Genomic DNA, 22972 nt, shown 5'->3' with positions numbered 1-22972 from the left:
CTGCCAGAAGATGCACTCGCCAACGGTCTCTGATTTCCACCTGCTGAAAAGAATCATCAGATACGTGAAAGGCACTATCACAATGGGGATTTCTCTACACAAAGAAACAGACTTCACCCTCACTGCATACAGTGACAGTGACTGGGCAGGATGTAGCTCTACAAGAAGATCTACTGGAGGATACAGCACGTTCTTGGGAAAGAATCTCATTTCGTGGTCATCTAAGAAGCAACCTACAGTGTCTAAAAGTTCTACTGAAGCTGAATACAGAAGTCTATCTGAGACAGCATCTGAGATTACCTGGCTCTGTTCTATCTTCCGAGAACTTGGATTGCCACTTCTGACTACACCATTGTTGCTCTGTGATAATCTCTCTGCGGTTCTTCTGTCTGCTAATCCATCTTTTCACTCGAGGACCAAACACTTTGCTCTTGATTATCACTATGTAAGGGAAAGGGTTGCTCTTGGAGCTCTTGAGGTGAAGCACATACCGAACCAGCATCAGATCGCAGACATCTTCACCAAATCTCTTCCTCAAGCTGCGTTTTCTTCTCTTCGAGGCAAACTCGGTGTCGATACAATCGGCGCACCAAGTTTGAGGGGGCCTATTATCACAAATGGGTCAAGCCCAACTTCTGCGAAGCCCAATACGGATTTGAACAAAACGCAGAGCTTTGCTTCTCAGTTCCAACGGTCTTCTTCCTGCACAAGACAAAACGCAAGTGAGGATAAGACTAAAGCGATGAACGGAAAAGTAAAGCAAAGGGGAGAGGACAAGCCAGCTGGTCAAGCACAGGCTGTCACAACTCAAAACCGTTACACGCTGCTACAGGACGAGGAAGCTCAAAGCTAAAACCCTAGTTTACTTATCTATATAAAGACACTCATGTTGTAACAAAAACCTTCAAAAGAGTGAAATTATAATAAGAAAGTTCAGAAACTTATCTTTGTCGTTCACGCGTTCACCATCTCCGATCGCTTTTTGTTCCACTCGTTCGAACTTTTTTTAATTATAGGCATTATTTTGTTTTGATTTGGTAAGGGACGGATTAGCTCATAACTATTTCTCTTTCCATCAAATATTGGCTGGAGAATTAAAGGTAGCTAATAAAATGCAGTTCATACTGCACGATCGGGACGAGTATTTTGGTACAAAGGTAGTTGCAACACGCATATGTCCAAAAGGATGATTGTTTTGTGATAAAATAAATACTTGGTCAAGACTTCAATACGAGTAATAAATAAAAGTAATTGACTAAGTCTTGTTCAAAGAAGATGACAAAAGGCAAAAGAAAACAAAGAGGAGATGATATGCGGAAACAAACACGACACTTATAAAAATGAACTTATCGTTCTTTCCTTTTTCCCGATAGTACTAAGCTAAACTTGGCACGTAAGAGCATACGAGTGGGAAACAGTAGGGATAGTCGTCGTCATCAGGAATCACAACAGCTTCTCCGAGATCCACTTGTTTAAAATACTCATCCTCTCCAATGATGTAAGCCCTTTTGTAGCGACCAAGTGTGTCTAAAGTGAAAGCCAGTGCGAGTTTCTTTTCCTCGTCAATGAAGAAACTTCCACTTAAGAGAGGGACCATCTTATCAACTGCTAAGAAGTACAGCTTGCTCCAGGACACCGCGTGGGGCTCAATCTTAGTCGTAACCCATATCTCCATCATATTTCTATCCATGCATTGATATAACGCTGCAAGCTTCTCTTCTCCGACACTCGATAGAACCACGGTGTCTTCGTCGAGATGAGAGTGAAACGGCACGTGCAGATGTGGTCCAAATCTCTCTTTGGTAAAATCAAAAGAGACCAAGAAATCATCTACATCTCCGTCTGCTTCACCTTCGTCTAATATTATTTTTTGTTTAGCAAAAAAGTAAGTGTTTCCCTTTACTGTCAAGCCGGGTCGAAAAAACTCGATATCCCAGTCGGGAGTGACATCAAGAGCCCTCCACAAGTTAGAGTTCATATCGTAGATTTCAAACTCAAAAAGGGATGTGGGCCAGTAGGCATCATCTACAAACCTCAATATTTTGTAGGATTTCTTGTTTGTATCATACCCCAGAGCATACCTGTCCAATCTGTGGTAAGCTGTTTTGGGCTCGATCCACTTCATTTGCCCTAGATACGGGTTCCAAACCAATAGCCTCGTGTTGTCTCTGGTCGTGCATAACAACAAGCCGTCGCAGTGAAATACTTTAGATATCTCGATTTCATTGAGCTTATCAATAGGTTTTATAGATACTGGACCAGAGCCTTCCTCGTCCTTTACTATTCCGTTGAGATCGATTCTAACTGAACAAACCTTAAAATCCATCATCATGAACCCCATAAACTGCCTAGCTACTGCTTTACCAAATATCCTATGTCTCGATGAAGCATTCCATCGTTTGCATGTGCATCTTACTTTTCCAACACATGTAATCGGAACTTTGGAGAGTATCTGCCCGATCAAATCTCTGGAAAGATCAGAGATCGTCGTCATTGTTTGAAACAGGTGGCGAAATTAGTTAGGGTTCTAACTTTTTCACGCTTGCTTATAGATGACATATACCACACATTAGGATATGCTTGTTATATATATACGGGTTACCCAAAAACGGTGGGTTTAATCACCGACACAACAATATATATCAAATTATGTGGATATTGAAAACTATATTTTTTAGTATATTTTATAGAGAAAATTACTTTGATCTATACTATTAAAAGGGAATCACTCCTAAAAAATCTACTTAAACAAGGTTGTTAGACCATTTCATTAGATTTAACTATTTATTTGGTCTTAACTTATATTTCTCTAACTATATAAATACTTTACATTATTTAAATGAATTCATTTATTATTTTCTCATAATCTATTATATAATTGCTCTAACAATAAATCCATATGAATATATGATAGATTATCTATACTATTAAAAGGGAATCACTCCTAAAAAATCTACTTAAACAAAGTTGTTGGACCATTTCATTAGACTTAACTATTTATTTGGTCTTAACTTATATTTCTCTAACTATATAAATACTTTACATAATTTAAATGAATTCATTTATTATTTTCTCATAATCTATTATATAATTGCTCTAAAAATAAATCCATATGAATATATGATAGATTATTCAAATGTGATCATTACCACATATAATTCTATTAATAGTATAAACTTTTAATGGTTTAGTTATGTTTAATAGGTATATAATTTGTATTTTAAAATTTTAAGTACTCATTTGGTCATTACTTTGGTTTCTATTTTTTCTATGCTCGATTATTTATGAAATTCAGCTTAATTTTGAGTTTTTTTTTTCTCAGTTTGGTACGATTCAGTACACTCGGGTAAATGTACTCAAACCTATACATTATCTCTTATATAAGAAGAATTTATTTAATTTCAAAAATAAACCCGCGCTTAGAAAGCGCGGATCAAAATCTAGTTGACTCTTATTTTTTTAACTAATTACTACACTAATTCTATATTTTGTACACACGTTAAAATGGGTATAATAACCCTTTTAGTTGATAATTATTACAATACTGTCATTATCATTAATTTTAGATACTTAAACATGATAAAAGTAAAACTAATTCTGCCTGGGCATAATATCTGTAACCCAAAATCCGAACCGAACCCGAACCGAAAAACTCGATCCGTACCAGGATCACCATGAATTTATGAATTGCTAAGACGTACTTGACTTTCCAATGGTTGTTGACTTCTTTTTAAACACCCAATGGTTGTTGACTTATTTTTGCATATTATAATTTATTAACTAGAAGATTTGTTTTAATGGATTCAATATTGGAACCACAACCACAAAAACTGTACTAATTCACAGAGTATAAGTGCATATTATGGTTAGATCTACGTGTTTGAATGCATCTAGAATATGTGAGTATAAAATAAAGAATGCATATAATTTTTTATTCCGGTTTTCCTACATCTCCCAGACCTAGTTCAAAATAAATCCACTAGAACATTGCAAAATTGCTATCATATCCAACACCACAATACCTACAATTGTAGTTATATTTTTTTTTTGTCAACAACTTTACAGATTTATATTGACTCTGTGAACCACACCGGGAAATCTTGATCCATGTGAACTACAAAAAACTTTTCTTTCCTGACGCTTCGTGCTAAGCTATCCGTCTTTTTGTACAATTGTAGTTATATTAATAGGAATTTATATAAGATATCACATAATTTTATTTTTAATTATATTTACCTTTTTTGTTATGAATTTTAATTAAATTTCTATAATTTGTTTGATTAATTGTGTGAATAGGACTTGTGGGACTTTGGATGTGTATGGAATCACCCGTGGACCAGGTTTAGGTTTTAGGACTGGCAAGATTACCATCTGAACTTTAATTATATTTACCTTTTTTGTTATGAATTTTAATTAAATCTCTATAATTTGTTTGATTAATTGTGTGAATAGGACTTGTGGGACTTTGGATGTGTATGGAATCACCCGTGGACCAGGTTTAGGTTTTAGGACTGGCAAGATTACCATCTGAACCCTTTATCTTCAAGATCTCAACTCCATAGTATGTAGTCATAATACACCGGATGTTCCTTCTCATTTGGATGAAGAACAACCCAAATACCCTCACCATTAGGGAGATTCACAATGTAATCTTTGTGCCAAGCACGCCTTTCCTTCCCGTCCACCCAGAATTGCATGTCCGGTTATGTGTGTCAGTTAAATCACTAAATTATAACAATACTTTTGCATAATACTTTTACATAATAAACATAAGAAAAATATAAGAATTTTTAAGCAAAATATAAAATATTTTAAGCAAAATATGAGAATATTACACTAAAAATTTCTAAATTAATAATGTTGGGACTATAACAATTTATTAATTTATAGAGTAACTAATTTACAAAGTTTCTTTTTTTTAATTTTTTCTAATTTTATAAAATAAAAAAATGATTTTACTATTATAGTAGCGTAATTTAGAAATTATACATTCATATTGCTTTTATCAAATTATTTGGTTTATATTAAATATGTTGCATAAAATTTAAATGTGTTTTAGATACAATTTTAATAATTATTACCAAAATATGTTGAAGTATTAAGAAAATTTCCAAATAATTTCCTTTAAATATAAACAAACATAAAATGGTTTGTTTGTACTTATAAAAAAATTACAGACACATATATATATATATATATATAATTGTTAATTTTATGATTTTAATAGAACCATATATTTATATAAGTTTTTTTTTTAAATATTATCTTATTATTTTATCGATTTATGTCATATTTTGAACCGCTACAACTTAAAAACGATAAAATATATTAGTTTATTGAATATTAATTTATAAGGTTTCTACTATAATTTTTTACATAGAAAACATAAGCAAAATATGCCATAACAACTGGAAAATATGTGATAACAACTGGAAAATGATATTTAGTTCCTCAACAATACGAAATTAACACATTTATTCTCCAACTATTGACTAGGCAACATAATTCCTCAAATGGAAATCGAGATTGCAATTCTCTGTTAAATCTCATTTTTCTGTAAAAAACAAAAGATCTCGTTTTTCCTCCTAAACCAAAAGATCTCGTTTTCCTGCCAAAACCGAAAAACTTGTTCCCCCCCCCCCCAAACCGAAAAATATCATTTTCCCTCAATACCAAAAATTTCATTTTCTCGTCAGAACTAAAAAAAAAAATCATTTTCGTGTCAAAACCAAAAATCGCATTTTCCCGCCAAAACCTGAAAATTCATTTTTCCGCCAAAACAAAAATTGTGTTTTCTGCTAAATTCGAGATTTCATTTTCTGCCAAAACCGGAAAATCTCGTTTCTCGTTTCCCGCCAAAACAGGAAAATCACGTTTCCCCGTTAGAATAAAAAATTATGGTTTTCGGCCGAAACTTGAAATCGCATCTTCCCACCTAATGCCGGAAAATCGCAATTTTCGTTAAAAACGAAAAATCGCATTTTCCACAAAAAATACAAAAGTAATTTAGATATATTTATTTGAATATTATAATCAGTTTATTATTAATAATATTTTTAGTTTGAACTTTAAAGTTTTTTTAAGTACATGTTTTTCAAACTTTTTGTTTATTAGAAGTTATTATTGTAGTAAATACAAATGTAAATCAAATTTATAAATTTATATGAAATAATAATTTATGAATGTCAAAATGCTAATTTTTAAAATTTATTGCAATGTAAATATATTAAACTAAATAATAAAAGTTAATATAACTAAAATTAAAATCAAACATATAATTAAATCAAAACAAATGTATTTTAGTAATTTGTTTAGTAGACTTATCTGGATGAAAATGGAGATAAAGAAACAAACATAAGTGCATTTAGATGATTCACCTAGATAAATTATCTGGATGTAAAACAAACAGTCCTATAAAATTTGGATGGATCATATAAATGAATCAAATGAATGAAGATAACAAATGGTGAAACAAACAGTCCATCAGTCTACAGTCATGAAAGCATAGAGGATTCAACCTTCATTAATTGGGGATGGATACTAGAAAGTCAAGAGATCGGAACAAAGAAGCAAACAGAAGATGACAATACAGATTCTGCAGGTACATAATCATTTTGCACAAGACTTGGAAGATAAATGGCTTTATTGTTGGGTTCCTTTTAGATGGAAGATACTCATTAGATTTGGTTGGTGATAACCAAATTTGGAATTGAGTCATTGGTATTAGTCCATGAGATTAGTATTGAGCCTTGTGGGTTAGTGAAACACTATATAAAGTTTCTTAATCTAATTTTGGTGGTCCGCACAGAATCAAGAGACATAACACAAGGAAAGAAAGAAGAATATTCAAGATGGCTCTTAAAACAAAAGAGAAAAAACAAGAGAAGAAGGCAGATTTCATCTAGGTTTGTCAAGACAGGTTTGGAGGGTCAAACGGATCTTGATCGGGATGATATTTTTGATGGAAGATACTCATTAGATTTGGTTGGTGATAACCAAATTTGGAATTGAGTCATTGGTATTAGTCCATGAGATTAGTATTGAGCCTTGTGGGTTAGTGAAACACTATATAAAGTTTCTTAATCTAATTTTGGTGGTCCGCAGAGAATCAACAGACATAACACAAGGAAAGAAAGAAGAATATTCAAGATGACTCTTAAAACAAAAGAGAAAAAACAAGAGAAGAAGGCAGATTTCATCTAGGTTTGTCAAGACAGGTTTGGAGGGTCAAACGGATCTTGATCGGGATAATATTTTTTTGGGAAGCTTCTTCAGTCAGTGGGCTAGAGGTTCACCGAAGAGATTTTGATTTTCAAAAATATATTTAACTCTTAACATGAATATAACTCTTACGAGGTTCACACAAATATTTAACTCTTAACATGAATATATACTTCAAATATTCAATTTCATATTTATTTTGATATGTTATCTAACAATAAGTATTTAAAAATTAAATAACTACTTTAAATACTTAAAACTATATAAATAAATATATATTTTTATGTTTTAATTTTAAATTTTAGATTTTATTTTGGTTATATCCGAACCAAACTTAGATTCTTGGTCGATTGTATTGTTGCAGCTTCCAGTGAAGTGGGAACTCATATTTATCGTGTGGATGAAAAGTAATTGGCTCACCAAAAGCAAAAAAAAAAAGGTCTACGTACGCTGACCTCCAGCATGCCCTTGCTGTCTTGTTTTTATTTTGTTGTTGAAAAGTTTATCATTTACCTTGTAATCAGTCTTTTTCTATATATTGTATCTTATTAATCATCGTCTCTTGATATATTTTCTCCGAAGAGATTCCTTCGTAGATATTAATTATACAGTCAATTAGACTACTATACCGATTATGAATTCACACAAATTAACTTTGAAGAAATAATAGAAAAAAAAACAAAACAATTGAGTGAGGCAAATACCCGTTAGAATTTGTGTAGTGATTATGTGAATGAATAAATTTATAATCTTTTAAACCTGTATTTATAGTACTTTCAAAACTCATTTTTCTTTAATAGAAAAACATACTTATCATTAAAAAAAAATCCTAATTCTAAAATACTTTTAGAAAAAATCGTTATACTATCAGTTCAAAAAAAAAAAAAATCGTTATACTAGGAAAACATCTTTATCCAGCAAATACTGGTATGTAAGATTTAAAATAGTTCCAAAATTAACAATAACCAATAATAATGGAGAGAAATAATGATCAGATTATACACATGTGCTTTGTGTTTAGGTTTCTTTCATTCATTTTGGATTAGATGAAATCGGTTGTTTAGAACATAATTATCTCTGCATAAAGTGTAAAACAGATATGTTCCCACCTTAAACTGTAAAGCATATAGCCTTCATGATTATAGGTAAGGTAACAAAAGAATCATTCAACTCCTCACAAATAGTTCCATCTTTTATGTCCATCCACTCTTCAGTGGAATTTATTTTCGTTGGAATTGATGTAACTGATCAGAGTACATATGTTTTACACTTACATTGGAACTATAGTCTACAGCTTTAAGGAATCTCAATCATCAAACGTCGGTTCCCTATTTATTATACTAGATATATATATATCAAAGAGATTGACATAAGATCGTTTTGCTGCAATAGTTAAACTGTTGTCGACTCAGGGTTTCACTTTGACCGGTGGGTGGCGATTTCTTGTTGGGTTAGGTCCTGATGGGTGCTTATGCCCCATCTTTTCTTCAACCTGATTCCAAAAGATAGATGTCACATGACTCACATCTATATGCTCTCCGTTCTCTAATGGTTACAGAAAAAATATTGATATCCTTACCCAAGTTGGCATCAATCTTTCGTAATTCGTTTTTGTGCTGATCTGTTCAGGTTCACTTTTAAAATGGACTGAAACAGGCAGACGACGGAGGTTAGTATGTAAGAGGGCCAAAGAATTATGATCACATATTCACATTTTAACGTGTTAAAATTTCTCGTCTCTTTGCCGTAATTCGTGCAAACCAAACCAAACACACAGAAAGAGCTATGAGATTACCTTCTTGGCATTCCCGAGTCACAATTATGCCGAGAAAGAGGCAGGTATGAAGGAGAAGGATAATGATTAATACAGTATGTCTTCGCATATTTTTTATGTAGAGAAAGCTTATTTTCTTCATGTAGGATCATCATCATATATATATACTGTGTAACAAAGCGCGGTACAACAAATTTGTCACATCTAGTTGGTACTCTCCTTGGAGAATTGTGATGATTACTTCATTTGAAGAAATCAGGTAAGATTCTCTGGTTAAATGTCATTCCTTGGAATCCTATGCAACCATACTTCTCATTTACAAATAAGAAAAATATTAGAGCTTATTTCACATATCTTATTTGTTTTATACTATTCAGACCAGCTTGTAGGCTTCATTCTTTTGCCTTGCATAGCAACTCCATATTTTGGTCAAGTATGTTTTTATCTTCTTCTTTTTTTGCCGTGGCACCAAGAATAAAAATTTTACCTTTTTGTTTATCACACTTGTAAAATTTCAACTTTCATTTCATGAAATATTATTTACATGCTTAGCAAAAAAATTGTTTCCAAAAAGACCAATATTACGTCAACTATCATCAAGTTATTGTCAAAAAAAAACTATCTCAAGTAAACTTCTGTATTATTTTGTGAGCCAGTCCAGTCCGGCTTGGGTAGATCATAATCAGCATTTCCACTGAATGAGTCTCAATTTAATATCATTATATGGACCAACAAAGACAGAACAAAATCAAGCAACTCTTCCTGGTTTAATCTTATGTCGTGGATAGCAACTCGGTGTAACTACTAGCTAGAAGTAGAACTAAGGCTTCGAATGGTAATCATCGTCTCGTCCCGCCCCGCAGTTAACAGTAACAAAAATCTCTACATATACTATATATCTATACATTTTTATAACTGTTAAAACCGCACTGCAGTTAAACCGCTTGTCTTGCACCGCTCAAACCGCAGTCACCATTCGGAACCTAACTCTACAATACTATTACCACTTTTGTGTTTGGCTGTCGTGTGATTGATTTGCATTATGTCGACGCGATTTGATTAGTAAAATTATTTTAAATATTGTGCGTTATTTATTTTTTATTTTTTATTTTTGATCAAATGCGTTTGTAATTTATTAATCACGACAATATTGAAGATGATTAACGTATCTTTAGTCACGGACCCTCATACATAAAGTCCAGATCATTCATGATGACAACTTGATTTGAGATATCGATAATTATCAAAAGGAATTAAAGTTATAAAAATAATTTATTTATGGCTTATGTTAAGGAATACTACAGAAACCTTAAATCAATGCAAATTTAGATATATAGTTTTTGGTGCAACAAATTTAGATATATGAAAAAGAAGCTGATCCATATTAAGGAGTAAACATTCGATTTTCGAAATACACCCACCCAATTAGAACCTAATAATCTATTTTGGCATTAGCTTAATTCAATTTTTTCCATTCTGATTCGGTTGAATTTAGTAAAAATAAAAAAAGTGCAAGTATGCCGACATAATCAAGTCTATTAAATCTTGTATTTATTTAGTGGAGTTAAAAACGAAAGCACGAACCAAAAATCTATCAAACCAAATCAAAACCGGTCTAAATAGAATTTAGAAAAATAACCGAAGGTAGTAATAATAGAAAGTCCCGAAAGCTTATTGGTTAGAACAGTTAAGTACACAATAGACTGTCCGTAGCTGATCAGACCTCCTTCAATGTGTTCGATCTCATGATGATCTTGAGCATCATCAATAGCCTTCTTCTATCTCCCCACATAAAAAAAAAAAACTCTTTTCCTCTCTCAAATCTCTAGAGTTTTCAAGCTCGATCCCATCATCATCATCCATGGCCTCCTCCCAAGCTATCCTTCTCCTTCAGAAACAACTGAAAGGCACGCACAAATCAATCCTTCTCACGGTTCTCTTTCTGATTGCTTTAATTTCTAAATTTTGTTTTTTTTTTGATTCAGATCTATGTAAGCATCCTGTTGATGGATTCTCAGCTGGACTCGTGGACGAGAAGAATATATTCGAGTGGAACGTTACCATCATCGGACCTCCAGATACTCTCTAGTACGCTTTGAGATTAGATCACATTTGAAATCGAATTGCTGTTGATGAATAAGATTAAGAGAATGCAATTATTGGTCTGTTGCTTTGTGCAGTGAAGGAGGATTCTTTAACGCTATTATGAGCTTCCCTCAGAATTATCCTAATAGCCCACCAACTGTTAGGTTTACCTCAGATATGTGGCATCCTAATGGTTAGTTGAGGATTCTGAATAGGAGAGACTCTTTTATTTATTTATTTATTTGGGAATCTGTTTGGGTTGCAGTTTATTCTGATGGTCGTGTTTGCATTTCGATTCTGCATCCTCCTGGTGATGATCCAAGTGGTTATGAGCTTGCTAGCGAGCGTTGGACTCCTGTTCATACTGTATGTTATCAATGATTTTTGAGATCTTGCTTGATGATTTTTAAGAGTAGTGTTAGTATACTTAAACTGTGTTGTTTCAGGTTGAGAGTATTATGTTGAGTATTATATCTATGCTTTCTGGTCCCAACGATGAGTCTCCTGCAAACGTTGAAGCTGCTGTGAGTTTTTTTTTTCGATTGATTATCTGATTCACTTAGCTTGGAAAATTAAGATCATGTTTTGTTGTTTGGTCTTGCGTAGAAAGAGTGGCGTGAGAAGAGAGACGAGTTCAAGAAGAAGGTGAGCCGGTGTGTGAGGAAGTCTCAAGAAATGTTATGAGCAACTCCGAGCTTTCTGCATTTCTGATGATATCTCTATGGAGTTTCATCAAAGTTGCGTCATGTTCCCTTATCTGAAAACCCTTCAAAACTGTCCAGACACAACCTGGTTTACATCTTCTTTTTTTTGTTGCGTTCGGAATCCAGATCGTTCTGAAAAGTGTTGTTGAATTCTTGGGAAAACTGGTTATCATAATGATAAAAACACTTTTATTCGTTAAGAATAATGCTTCTTTGTTCATAAACCTTTAATGTCTGAACTCATTTGCTCTCTTCAGCCCTAAGTGAACTTGAGATGATGCATTTATACAAGGAATCTAAGTGCGGACAATAGTCTTACTATAAATACATCTTGCCAGTTCTCCATAACTAGCAGATTGGAGAGTGTGACTTTTCCATTGGGATAATTACTGATGCTAAACAACATATGGCTGAATTTCACTCAAGTTAATTCACACAACCAGTCCTATGAGCCTATTGATTCGAAGTCCATCTACAAGTTGTCTTCATTTTAGATTCTTGATTTTTTTAGTGTACATCCGGTAACAATTCTTATTTCTTTTTGTATAAGGAACTCTTGAAGCTAAACCTATATGGAGTTTTCTTCATAATGGCATTCGAAATTATATTTTGCATTTGTGTAGTGTTTACAAGTTTAGACGACCACCTCTGTGTGTTTCAGATAATTTACAAATGTAAGGCCCTAAAAGAAAAACTCAAAGAAGACGAGTGCATGAGTTAGTTTTTCACCAAACTCTGTTTAAATGACTTGGACAGATTGTCTCACGACCATTTTTTTTCAAGTATCTTATCAAACCTGAGAAAATTTACACAATACTTCTTTGGCTAAGTCTCGACTTTTGTGATGTAAAGAGGTGAAAGAATGCATTATGTAAAACTGTGTTGGGTTTGTTATAACAAAATGTATATCAATAGCTTCAAGGAACTGTAAAGAACACCAGTTTAAATAATTATATCAGCAGTTAATTTTGCATCTTCTGGACCATCTCATATGAGTATCACACTTTGATTAATCTGAATAAAAAAGCAATCGCAGATAAGGAAACTATTTGTAAACGAAAAAAGGATAATCCATGACGCCGCCAGATAAATTTCCTTTTCCCAAATGTATTAGTATTACTTGCTTTGTAAGTTGTAACTAGGAAAATAAGAACCTAGCTAGTATAAATACACATCGTTACACCACAGATCTCAACACATTCTCTCATTCTCCAGATATCACACACAGAGTAATATCCATTCGGTAGAATCAGCTAGCGTACTAATACAATGGCAAACAACAATCCCTTTTCCATGTCAACAATGCTCAAATCTTTACAAGATCTCCGTTCCGCCACAGAGAAGGATCCGGCGGTTCCTCCTCCGCCACATGGCGTCACCCCCGCTCCTCCTCCGCCATATGGCCTCACCCCCGCTCCTCCTCCGGGATATGGCGTCACCCCCGCTCCTCCTCCGCCATATGGCGTCGCCCTCGCTCCTCCTCCGGGATATGGCGTCGCCCTCGCTCCTCCTCCGGGATATGGCGTCGCCCCCGCTCCTCCTCCGCCATATGGCGTCGCCCCCGCTCCTCCTCCACCATATGGCGTCACCCTCCCTCCTCCTCCCCCATATGGCGTCGCCCTCTCTCCTCCTCCGCCATATGGCGTCGCCCCCGCTCCTCCTCCGCCATATGGCGTCGCCCACGCTCCTCCTCCGGGATACGCCCCACCGTTCCAGCCATGTGCTTGCGGATTATGCGATGAGTCGCCTTTGCAGTGGATGTTCAACTTAATGACTAGGAGCGAAGAAGAAGATGCTGCGTATCCGTTTAAAGTGTTTATCTCGAACCTAGACAGAAGGGAGCTTCTAGGGGTGGCGTCTCTGCTGACGTCAGATCCCGACTACTTCTTGGAGATCGCAAGAAACAAGAACGGCTCCAACCGCCTTCAGAAACTCGTCGGAAAATCAGATGACGTGGACAACCTAATCTGCGACGCTATCTTGTACCGCTTCCTCCACGTCATGACGGACAAGCACGCGTCCTACGTGGCGACGCGGGGGCTACGAGTGTTCGCCGGGAAGAAGAAAGAGTTCATGTGCGAGGAACTTATCCACCACGCGCTTCTCCTTGCGCGTGACCGACACGGCTGCGTCGCACTCAACGAGATGTTAACCGACTTGGACCATCCTTACTACAGAAACCAGCTGCTGGACATAGTCGCGCACAACGCTCTCCCGCTAAGCAACGACACTTCAGGCAACTTTGTGGTGCAGCACGTGCTTAAACTGAACAATCCGCGAACCATGGGCAACGTGGCTCTCAGCCTACGTGGCCACTGTATTGATCTTTCGTTTAAGAAGTATGGAAGCTACATAGTGGAGCGGCTTTTGGAGGCGGACGAGTCGGTGGCTGTGGTGGTGATGGAGCTTGTGGAGAGCAATGGAGACAGGTTGATGAGGCTGACGAGGAGTGAGTATGGGAATTACGTGGTGAACAAGGCACTGAAAGTCACGCAGAGGAGGAAGACTAGGGTTGATCTGTTTCGAGGTTTGGTGCAGAAGCTCATGCCTTTTCTCACGTTCTTGCGCAAATCTCGTGGAAACAACATTGCAGTGTTCTTGGAGTCGGTTCATCAAACTGAAGTCGCTTAGTTTTTGTCTTAAAGTAGTTAACGAAATCTAGTAGATGTTTTTCTGTTTCCTTTGGGTTTTCTTTGTGTAATGAATAATATGATTTGTTTTCAATAAAATCATTAAAAAAACTATAATGCATCTGTAGTTTAATCTCATAAGGCTAAGATTAGGTTACATGAGTTTTATTTGTAGGTTTAACTTCAATACCTCTCTCCAAACCGGAGAAAAAAAGCGCCGGTTCCACGATTGTGATCTACAGCATACTCAGCACGTACTTGACCGAGTTTCACACCAAAACCATACGATGAGCCATGTCCCATTCTCCTGTAAGCCTCTGTCGGATTCCCTTTCACATCCTTTGAGCTCCCTAAATCGTTACCATGCTCAGCAAATGCATACACATGTGTGTTCTTCACAGGGACTCTAATCTCAGCACTCAACTATAAACCAGCAAAAACACCATTCAGAAACTTTAGGGAATAAAGATAAAAAAAAATGATTTGTATTTTAATGTTTGCTTACCTCGAGAATGTTTCTCGAGGCACCTAGCTCTCCCATGGTGTAGCCACGAACAGAGTGAGGTCCACCAATACCAAAGGCCTCGTAGCTTGGAAGATCACCTACACAGCCACCGTAATGGCCATGGAGGACTAGCACAGGCGGTTGTGGTTTACGGGATCCTTGTTCAACACGCTTAAGCTGAATGAATTTTGTCAAACTTAGTTGGTGGCGGTTGAAGAAAGGGAACTTGTTTCCTATACCCAACCCTTGATCCACCTGAAACACAGTCCTATCTCCAACAATAGCACCATTCACAAACTTGGTCTTGTCTCTGGTTACGTTGGCTTGTAGAAAGGCTACACGATCAATACCAGTACCACTTAGAGTTGTTGGAGGTCCATCAACACTGGTTCCTCCACTAGGTAATAACCTCACACCATTTGTAGAGATTTCACTGTTTCCATCTCTCGTTGTTATCTCTTCTAAAACAAGTCCATAAGTGGATTTACTCTGCCTGGTGAAGTTCTGCACAAAAAAAAAACAAGGATTATTAAGTTGCTTGTGAGACAAGAAAAACTAGTTGACCATAGGAGACCTTAGTTACCTCGGTAATATTAGCTTTTATACCAACTCGGTCCACCAACAATGGAGGCACTAGTTCCTCAAATCCGGGTCCCCCAGTGAACACTGGGCTGAGCTTCCTGCTGTTGAAGGCGCTCGTTTTGAAGACACGGTTTCTAGGATTGTTAACACCGTCTACATGTGGGTGTACATACTCAAGCTTAAACGCAAGATCATCCTGAGAGAAAAAAAAATGTACAGTTTTGAACCAGATATGTATCAGAATAAAATCATATAGAAACCGAGCGAGTGTACGTACCTCAGGATCTAAGAGGTTGCTAGTGGTCACTGAACCCATGAGAGATCGGTTAAGACCGTGGATGTTTCTATGTTCGAAACTAACAGATCCACCTGGCTGGAGCGAAGCCTAAACAATGGGACATAGAAAACTCAGTGGAAAACTTTATATAAGGTTCGAAATTTACTAGACAAAAAAAATGCATATATACCAACGAAGGAGCTCCTCCAGGTCCAGGAACAATACTCCATTCTGTACTGACTTCTGCTGATTTCCGATCTGCCTCCCTAAGCTTGATCTCAACAACAACACCTCCTTCGTTCTTCTCATCAGGACGTGGATTGATCTCGACGTTAGAGAACAAGTTTAAAGAAAAAATGTTCTTCACAGCTTGGTTCGCAGCTTCCATGTTGAGCGCATTACCTGGACGAAGCTATAAACACAATAATACCATTAACCAAAATGTTCAAACATTGGAGAATTGAGTAAAGATACAATACCTGTTTGGGAATTTCTCTGTGGATGATAGGAATCTGTGTGTGACCTTCAACGACATAACCAAGCTTGTCTTGAAACTGGATAACAAGCCTTGTTATGTCTCCTTCCGAAACTTCACAGACAAGTTCCTTGCTGTTCAAGTTTCCAAAGTTGGTAACATTAGCATACGGATACCCATTGTCATGATACCATTTCAAAACTTTATCACCAATCCTCCGCAGAAGCCTCGCACTAACATTCGTCTGGTCTCTAAGCATAAGCATCATCTCTCTTTGAACCGGTCCTGGAAGCAAACAAGGTCTCGCATTCTCGATCCTCCGTTTGTATTCTTTATCCTGCTTCCTCATGTACTCAATCATCTCTCTGTCCGTCATGTCTGAGTCAGGAGGTATCGGGTCAGGTTGTGTCATTAGCCCGATGTTGATGCAACGGAACCTCTCCGCGTTTTTCCACGTGCTCTCAAGGAAAGAGAATGTGAGACCTAGGGCTCCGTCAGGTTTCGTGTTCCCCAAGAGATCGACTTTTTCGAACATCCCCGAAGTAGTTAGGGTTTCTAGCTCATTCTGAAGTTGAGCTTTTGTGTAGACTTTTCCTGGATGAATCGGTACCATCTCGGAGAAGGAATCTTCTGCCGAGGCGGTGGTTTTGCTCCGCCGGTCAAAGAAGAGAACGTCGGAGATTTTGTACTTTTTCAAACCACTGAGTTTGTTCAGCTGAACCACAATGTTCGCCGGTAATCCGTGAGAATCCCACTCCGGTGAGTGTTCCTCGGCTGCGACGGCCACTGGAGTCGCCAGAGAGAACAAGTCCCTCCATAAGCCACCATCTCCTCCACCTCTGCCTCCTCCAGATCCACCCAAGTTCCCGTCGCCTCCTCCTCCTCCTCCGCCGCTGAAATTCGACGAAATCGAGCCGAAGAAAAGAGACTTCCCCAACGATTGAAGGAGATGGCCCCTAGACGAAGGCTCCGTGCTCCGGTTAGGTGAGCTGCAGCAACATCTAAGAGATGGGAAGCGAGGGGAAGGAGCGTTGTAGCGGAGTTCGTAAGAGGAAGAAGGAGCGGAATATTTACTGCTAGTGGAGAGATGACAGCCGGTGGTCGTAACCGCCGGTAGCGTGGTAAGCTGTCCGTTGATAGCGAATGTTGTCATGGTGGAGAGGAGAGAGAAGGTTTTGACTTGCTGGGAAAGCTATTGACCTCTTGGTGAAACAGTTGTGTATTACATATATTGTTAGCAATTTAGCATATATCTTGGATCAGACAAAAGTAATTTGGGTCATAAATTTATTTAATTAAAGGAAAAATTCTATAAAAATATCCCAACATAAATTTTGTTAAGTTTTTTAATACCCAAACTTTTTCGATACATACTTTAATACTCTTACTAATTATTTTTTCCATTTTAATATACAAAATTTTAAAACGGTGTCTATTTTAATAATCAAACTTTGTTTATTTTAATTAAAAAAGTTAATAAGTTTCAAACGAAATTTTTAAAAATCTATAAAATTCACAAAACAATCTTAAAATTTTTAGCTTTATTTTAAATTATAGGAAATAAAGTAAATAAATTGCGGAGAAAAATTTTAAATTTAGAAAAACTTTATTTTGAAGGAAAAATAAATAAATTTGTGTTCTATTTCCAAAAATAAACTAAATTTGATATTTAAAACTTTTATTATAAAATTTAAGGTTATCCAAAATTGAATTACTTTTGTTTCTAATACTTAAAATAAAACCAGAATTTTTTAAGATTTTTTGTGAATTTTAGAGATTTTTTAAATTTTCGTTTGAAACTTATTAACTTTTTTGATTAAAATAAACAAAGTTTAGGAATTAAAATGCGTACAGTTTTAAAAGTTTGTGTATTAAAATGAGTAAAATAATTAGTTAGTGTATTAAATTGTAGCGAAAAAAATTGGATATTAAAAAGCTTAACAACAATTTTTAAAGTTTGTGTATTAAAATGGGCAAAATAATTATTTTTATTTAATGTGTTAATTATTAGAAAATATGTACCTAGAATAGGTTCTTTTTTTTTTTGAAAAAACTATTCAGTCATTAAATATTAAAATATAATAAAATTACCAAACCAAAAAAATTGAATATATTTTTTTGTAGTTTTTGTTCTCTATCCTCTTTCTCTCGAAGTTTATCACCATCTCGATTACTTCTTTATAAAGTGATCTCCTACCATTTCTATTGATGTTATACTATATATGTGTGAAGGTTTCATATCAATATAACAATAGAAATCACTAATATAGTTAATTTAATAATTTTCTGTTAATTTTCTGTTCCTTTTTTTTATGGTCCGATGCTTTTTTTGCCCACTTACGATCCGACTCCAATTGGACGATTTCAGAAACGCATATAACGTACTCCCTCTCTCTCTTCTTAAAAGATCCATATTCTAGAGAAAAATTTTGTTTCAAAAAGATACATATTTTATATTTTTAATGTAATTTTTGTTAATTAATAATGAGAAATTGTGAAGTTCAAGAACATTAATTGCATTTTTTAAAATCTTATTGGTTTAAAAATATAGGAAATATAAAATTGCAAAAAAACTATGCATTTATAGCTAAGTTTAAATATATTTTATTAAAAAGTATGAAAATTCTAAAATATAGATCTTTTAGAAACGGATAGAGTATTTATTTATAGATCGTTTAATGTTGATGCAGGCCCGTGGGTTTCATCTCTATTCTCTCTCATGTGAGAACCACTTCCGCCCCGATGAATCATCTAGATGATCTGAGTTCGAATTAGCTCGTTTAACTCATCAACGTCTATGGCAGTATATCCTCTTCCTTTGAGACTTCTCTCTGTCTGTCTCTCCCTACTGCAAATCGGCTTAAAGTTACCCGAGTCAATCATGTGGCTCTATGTTTGTTTTGATTCCGCTGTTTCGACTCTTGATTGTTTCCCAACGATTAGAGCTTAACGGTGTGTGAAAGACTGGTGTTGGGTTCTCCAATCCAGGCCAGGGTATTGGTTTAAAGTTCGAATGAGTCAATTGGGCTTCAATTGGTGATGGGACTTGGTGGATGTGTGGTCATCCCGATGCTTTGGAGGTTCCTTGGCCTTTTATAGCAGACTAATCTTCATCTTCTATGCAGGAACTGAAGACTTGATTTGTTTGATTATGTTAGACATTGCAGCCAGTGTTATTAGGATGCATCTTGCTTACTGGCTACAAGTTGTGGGTTCGTGCATCTGGAGCCAGGTGGTTCTAGTGGCTCGGGCTTCTTTGTAAGTCTGGTGCCCTTCTCCCACTCGACTCTAGAGTTTAATGTCACTCAAGAATACGAGTTTGAAGAGATCATCAAAGACAATCTCTGCTGCTTGGCGATGACATGAAAGAATCAGTATCCAAAGTAAATTTTTAAGCTTTAAAAAAAGCTTAGAATAATGTAAATCGGTATTCGAGGCAATGAGGTAAAAGAAACTATTTTACATGTTTTTTTCTAAGCTTTTTTTAAGCAAAAGAAGACTAATTTACATACTCTTGAGTTTTCCGACAGCTTGATCAATGCATTTTTGGAGCTGGGGAAAATATAGGACATAGTTTTTTGGTAGTATCTGTTGGCATACATTTTTTTCCAAAATCGTCTTAATTATCTTGGGGACTGTGAATAAAGTATTGATAATAATATTCTAGTAGACTACAGAACAACTGGACTTCGTCAAGCATTGTGTTTATGTGATAAAGACAAATATGTAGACAATTCTTTATTATATTAAAGATAATATTTATATCGAGATCTAATTTGTTCGAAGATTTGTGTGGGTAGGAGGAGAGTTTAAACAGTGGTGAGAGTACGAATAGTGGATTGTTTTCACATTGATTGGCAACGAGGGAATGTAAAAAAACTCTTCTAAAGCCACACAACACTTCGGAGTAAAAACGATTTTGGTACATTCCTAACAAGTCGATGACCATATTCACGTGGCCCATTCATCAACTCAGATTCTAATCTTGCTATAGTTTTGACCGGACAAAAACTGATCTGTTTTTACCCTTTTTTTTAAAGAATGGGAAAAAAAGAGCAAATTACCACATCTGCAAGTTATTGCCTACCACCAACTATGAGAAGAGGCAATAAAAAACTTATTATAGCTAACAGAAATAAATTCAAAATGGGTTAGAATTTATAAGGATTCAGACACATTACAATAGAGATACTTAGTGAAAAGGATTAAAAGAGTTTAAAGTAAGACGAAATACAGTATGCTAATCTAAAGTTGCAGATGAATACGAATCTGATTATTGTACGAGGGAGAAAAACACATGTATATAAACACAAGTTTCACCTCAAGATAAAACTATATTATTTTTTAAAAATGATTATACTCGCGCTGCATAAGCAATCTAGTATATATAATACTGTTCATAGCAGTGTTATAGTAAGATAAGAAAGTTGAATATGAACTCTCAGAGAAAACAAACCGGTGTCCAAACTTAGCAAATTGATATATTCAGCTGTCGCCATTAATATTAACAAGAAGGAAATAAAAATTGTAAAGCAAAACAAATAGAAAATAGAAAATATTCCTCCTCACATTAACCTCAAGAACAATCAACCCCTAGATCTTTGATTAAAAATATAAGTATGCATCAGTCGGTACATATATGAAAATTAACAAGCACAACCTGAGGCAGGAGGATCGTTAGTTTTCTGGTCGCCGGAGGGATTTCTGAAAGTTCGGCTTCCGAACAACATGAAACCGATGGCATGACCGGCGAGGGCGGCTAGAAACACGCCGGCGTTGAACGACATGACGGCGAGCATGACTAGATAAGCGAGGCCAGTACGGAGGGTGTACACGGCGGTTTGGACGAGTCCGGAGGCGGGGTTAGCGGAATCTCCGGTGGTGCCACGGAGGAGAGAGGAGTGAGCAAGCCATTCAGTGATGACGGCGAGGAAGAAGACAAAGATGAGACAAAGAGCATACATGCCGGAGCTTGTTCCCGGCCAACCGGAGAAGAGAACCTCCGTGTTCTTGCCCCAAAAGAATGTCATGTGCATCATCATCATCTTGTGATGTCCTCCTCCTCCTCCGTTCATGGATCCATTGTTCATCATGGATGGTGTTGATGGTGGAGGCATATCATGCATGTTACCATGATCCATGCTTTCTTTGTTATTTGCTCTATTGTAATGGTGCTTTGAGAGGAGAATGAATAACAATGTTACAAGAGGGCTGGCTTGATATTTATTGATATACGCGTTTATTGAGATTCCTCTTTTGTTTGGGTTTGTGTGGAGATAAGAGTAACGATATTATAGTACTACAGTACAACTTGTCTTTTGACTTTTCAAACTTTGTATCGTACAAAAAGAGGAAATTATTGACAGTACAAAATTTTAATTTTAATTATTTACTATATTTGGTTTGGAATTACAGGCAGTGTATCATAATCTTATAGAAATATTTTACCATTCTTGGAATTTTCAATATTTGCTAAATCAATTTTGTGATTCGGATAGTATAGCGTACACGTAAACCAACCATACAAAAGAAGATAGTAATATGATGCGAGATCTCATATAAAAGGGACCCGAATGGGACCTTTTCAGTTAATGAACTGTAAACATTTCCGTTGACGAAACTCATTGATGCAGACGGTGACGTCTAAATACCGCTTCGGGGTTATTCGCATAACTAATTTACATTTTCAAGGAAGCAACTTTTGTATGACTAGACTATCTTTTGAAATACTACTGGCGTGCGTGAGTATAATCACTATCGTCTGTCGAAACCCATAATCCAATAGTTAGATTTTTTTTTTCTCGAACCATTCCCTTCGGCCCACCAACGGAGATTAGCAGAGACATAGTCGTCTCTGACCTCCTTTTACGAGGCACAAGTGAATGGAACCGCTCTCTGATTGAGACAATCTTCCCTGAAATGGCACAAGACATCTACCTCATCAAACCGAGCATCTGCAACAATGAAGACTCCTACTGCTGGCTTAAAACAAGGACGGGGATCTACAGTGTAAAGTCTGGATACTATGCGTTACGCGAGGCATCACCGATACAACAGGCACAGCCACCGTTACAGAACACTTTCAATTGGCAAAAGAACGTCTGGAAAGAGAGGACATCCCCAAAGCTCAAGCTCTTCTTGTGGAAACTATGTCATGGCGCTCTAGCTCTAGGCGCAAATCTCCAAAGCCGTGGAATCAATGTACACGGCACCTGTCCGCACTGCTCCAGTTTGGAAACTGCTATGCATTTGTTCTTTACCTGCCCCTTTGCACGGCAAGTGTGGGAGCTAAGTCCTGTCTCTATAGCGCCTGATTTCTCCACTGCTTCAACAGTCCAGGAATGTTTTGGGATCATGTCGACCCTTGTCTGCTTACCACCGACAGGGATATCTAGCAACTACACCTCTTGGGTCCTATGGGGACTATGGACAACCCGTAATCGACTCACATTTGAGAACAGGTCAACCTCGGCACGGGCATTGGTGAACAATGCATCCTCAGCGGCTCGCGATTGGCTTCTAGCTCAGTCATCATTGACCACTAAGCAGGCTCAAGGGTCGTTTGATCTAGAGCTTCCCGAATTCAACCCTGAGGTGTTTTGCTGCAACACAGATGCGGCGTGGAACACATCAAGAAGAGCGGGCCTGGGATGGTGTTTTGAAAATGTCCCCCACGGGTTTTACTCAGAAGGTTCCCAGGCTCTCGATCACATCTCCTC

The 22972-nt window shown here is 36.5% G+C and overlaps 5 protein-coding genes across 6 annotated transcripts; 2 read left to right on the top strand and 3 right to left on the bottom strand.

Annotated features, from left to right (window-relative positions):
* Positions 1-1375: 1375 nt before the first annotated feature.
* On the bottom strand, positions 1376-2689 carry LOC106420451 (putative F-box protein At4g17200). The gene has a single exon (XM_013861282.3). It carries the CDS (start codon positions 2492-2494, stop codon positions 1376-1378), a length of 1119 nt encoding a protein of 372 aa, XP_013716736.2. The 5' UTR covers positions 2495-2689.
* Positions 2690-10715: 8026 nt separating this feature from the next.
* On the top strand, positions 10716-11984 carry LOC106420270 (ubiquitin-conjugating enzyme E2 7-like). The gene is made up of 6 exons (XM_013861129.3): positions 10716-10902; positions 10981-11083; positions 11176-11273; positions 11346-11446; positions 11527-11604; positions 11687-11984. The coding sequence occupies exons 1-6, from the start codon at positions 10857-10859 to the stop codon at positions 11762-11764; spliced, it is 504 nt and encodes a 167-aa protein (XP_013716583.1). The 5' UTR covers positions 10716-10856; the 3' UTR covers positions 11765-11984.
* A 733-nt stretch (positions 11985-12717) lies between these two features.
* LOC106420334 (pumilio homolog 18-like) lies at positions 12718-14540 on the top strand. The gene has a single exon (XM_013861190.3). The coding sequence runs from the start codon at positions 13054-13056 to the stop codon at positions 14413-14415; it is 1362 nt and encodes a 453-aa protein (XP_013716644.2). The 5' UTR covers positions 12718-13053; the 3' UTR covers positions 14416-14540.
* On the bottom strand, positions 14449-17753 carry LOC106420413 (protein TOC75-3, chloroplastic). Of its 2 annotated transcripts, XM_013861246.3 has the most exons (6): positions 16258-17753; positions 15969-16190; positions 15779-15886; positions 15503-15697; positions 14920-15423; positions 14449-14837 (listed from the first exon to the last, which is right to left on the bottom strand). In XM_013861246.3, the coding sequence occupies exons 1-6, from the start codon at positions 17404-17406 to the stop codon at positions 14598-14600; spliced, it is 2418 nt and encodes an 805-aa protein (XP_013716700.2). In that variant the 5' UTR covers positions 17407-17753; the 3' UTR covers positions 14449-14597. The 2 variants fall into 2 exon arrangements, with proteins under 2 accessions (XP_013716700.2, XP_048598951.1); XM_048742994.1 differs by having other exon boundaries at positions 15503-15886.
* Positions 17754-20712: 2959 nt separating this feature from the next.
* LOC106420268 (copper transporter 1-like) lies at positions 20713-21511 on the bottom strand. The gene has a single exon (XM_013861125.3). It carries the CDS (start codon positions 21392-21394, stop codon positions 20900-20902), a length of 495 nt encoding a protein of 164 aa, XP_013716579.1. The 5' UTR covers positions 21395-21511; the 3' UTR covers positions 20713-20899.
* Between the last annotated feature and the right edge of the window lie 1461 nt (positions 21512-22972).

Source organism: Brassica napus, chromosome A10 (assembly GCF_020379485.1).
Source record: "Brassica napus cultivar Da-Ae chromosome A10, Da-Ae, whole genome shotgun sequence".
In the NCBI taxonomy this organism is placed as follows: domain Eukaryota; kingdom Viridiplantae; phylum Streptophyta; class Magnoliopsida; order Brassicales; family Brassicaceae; genus Brassica; species Brassica napus.
Note: the sequence above shows the minus strand (reverse complement) of the source record. Positions and strands in the feature narration are given on the sequence as shown.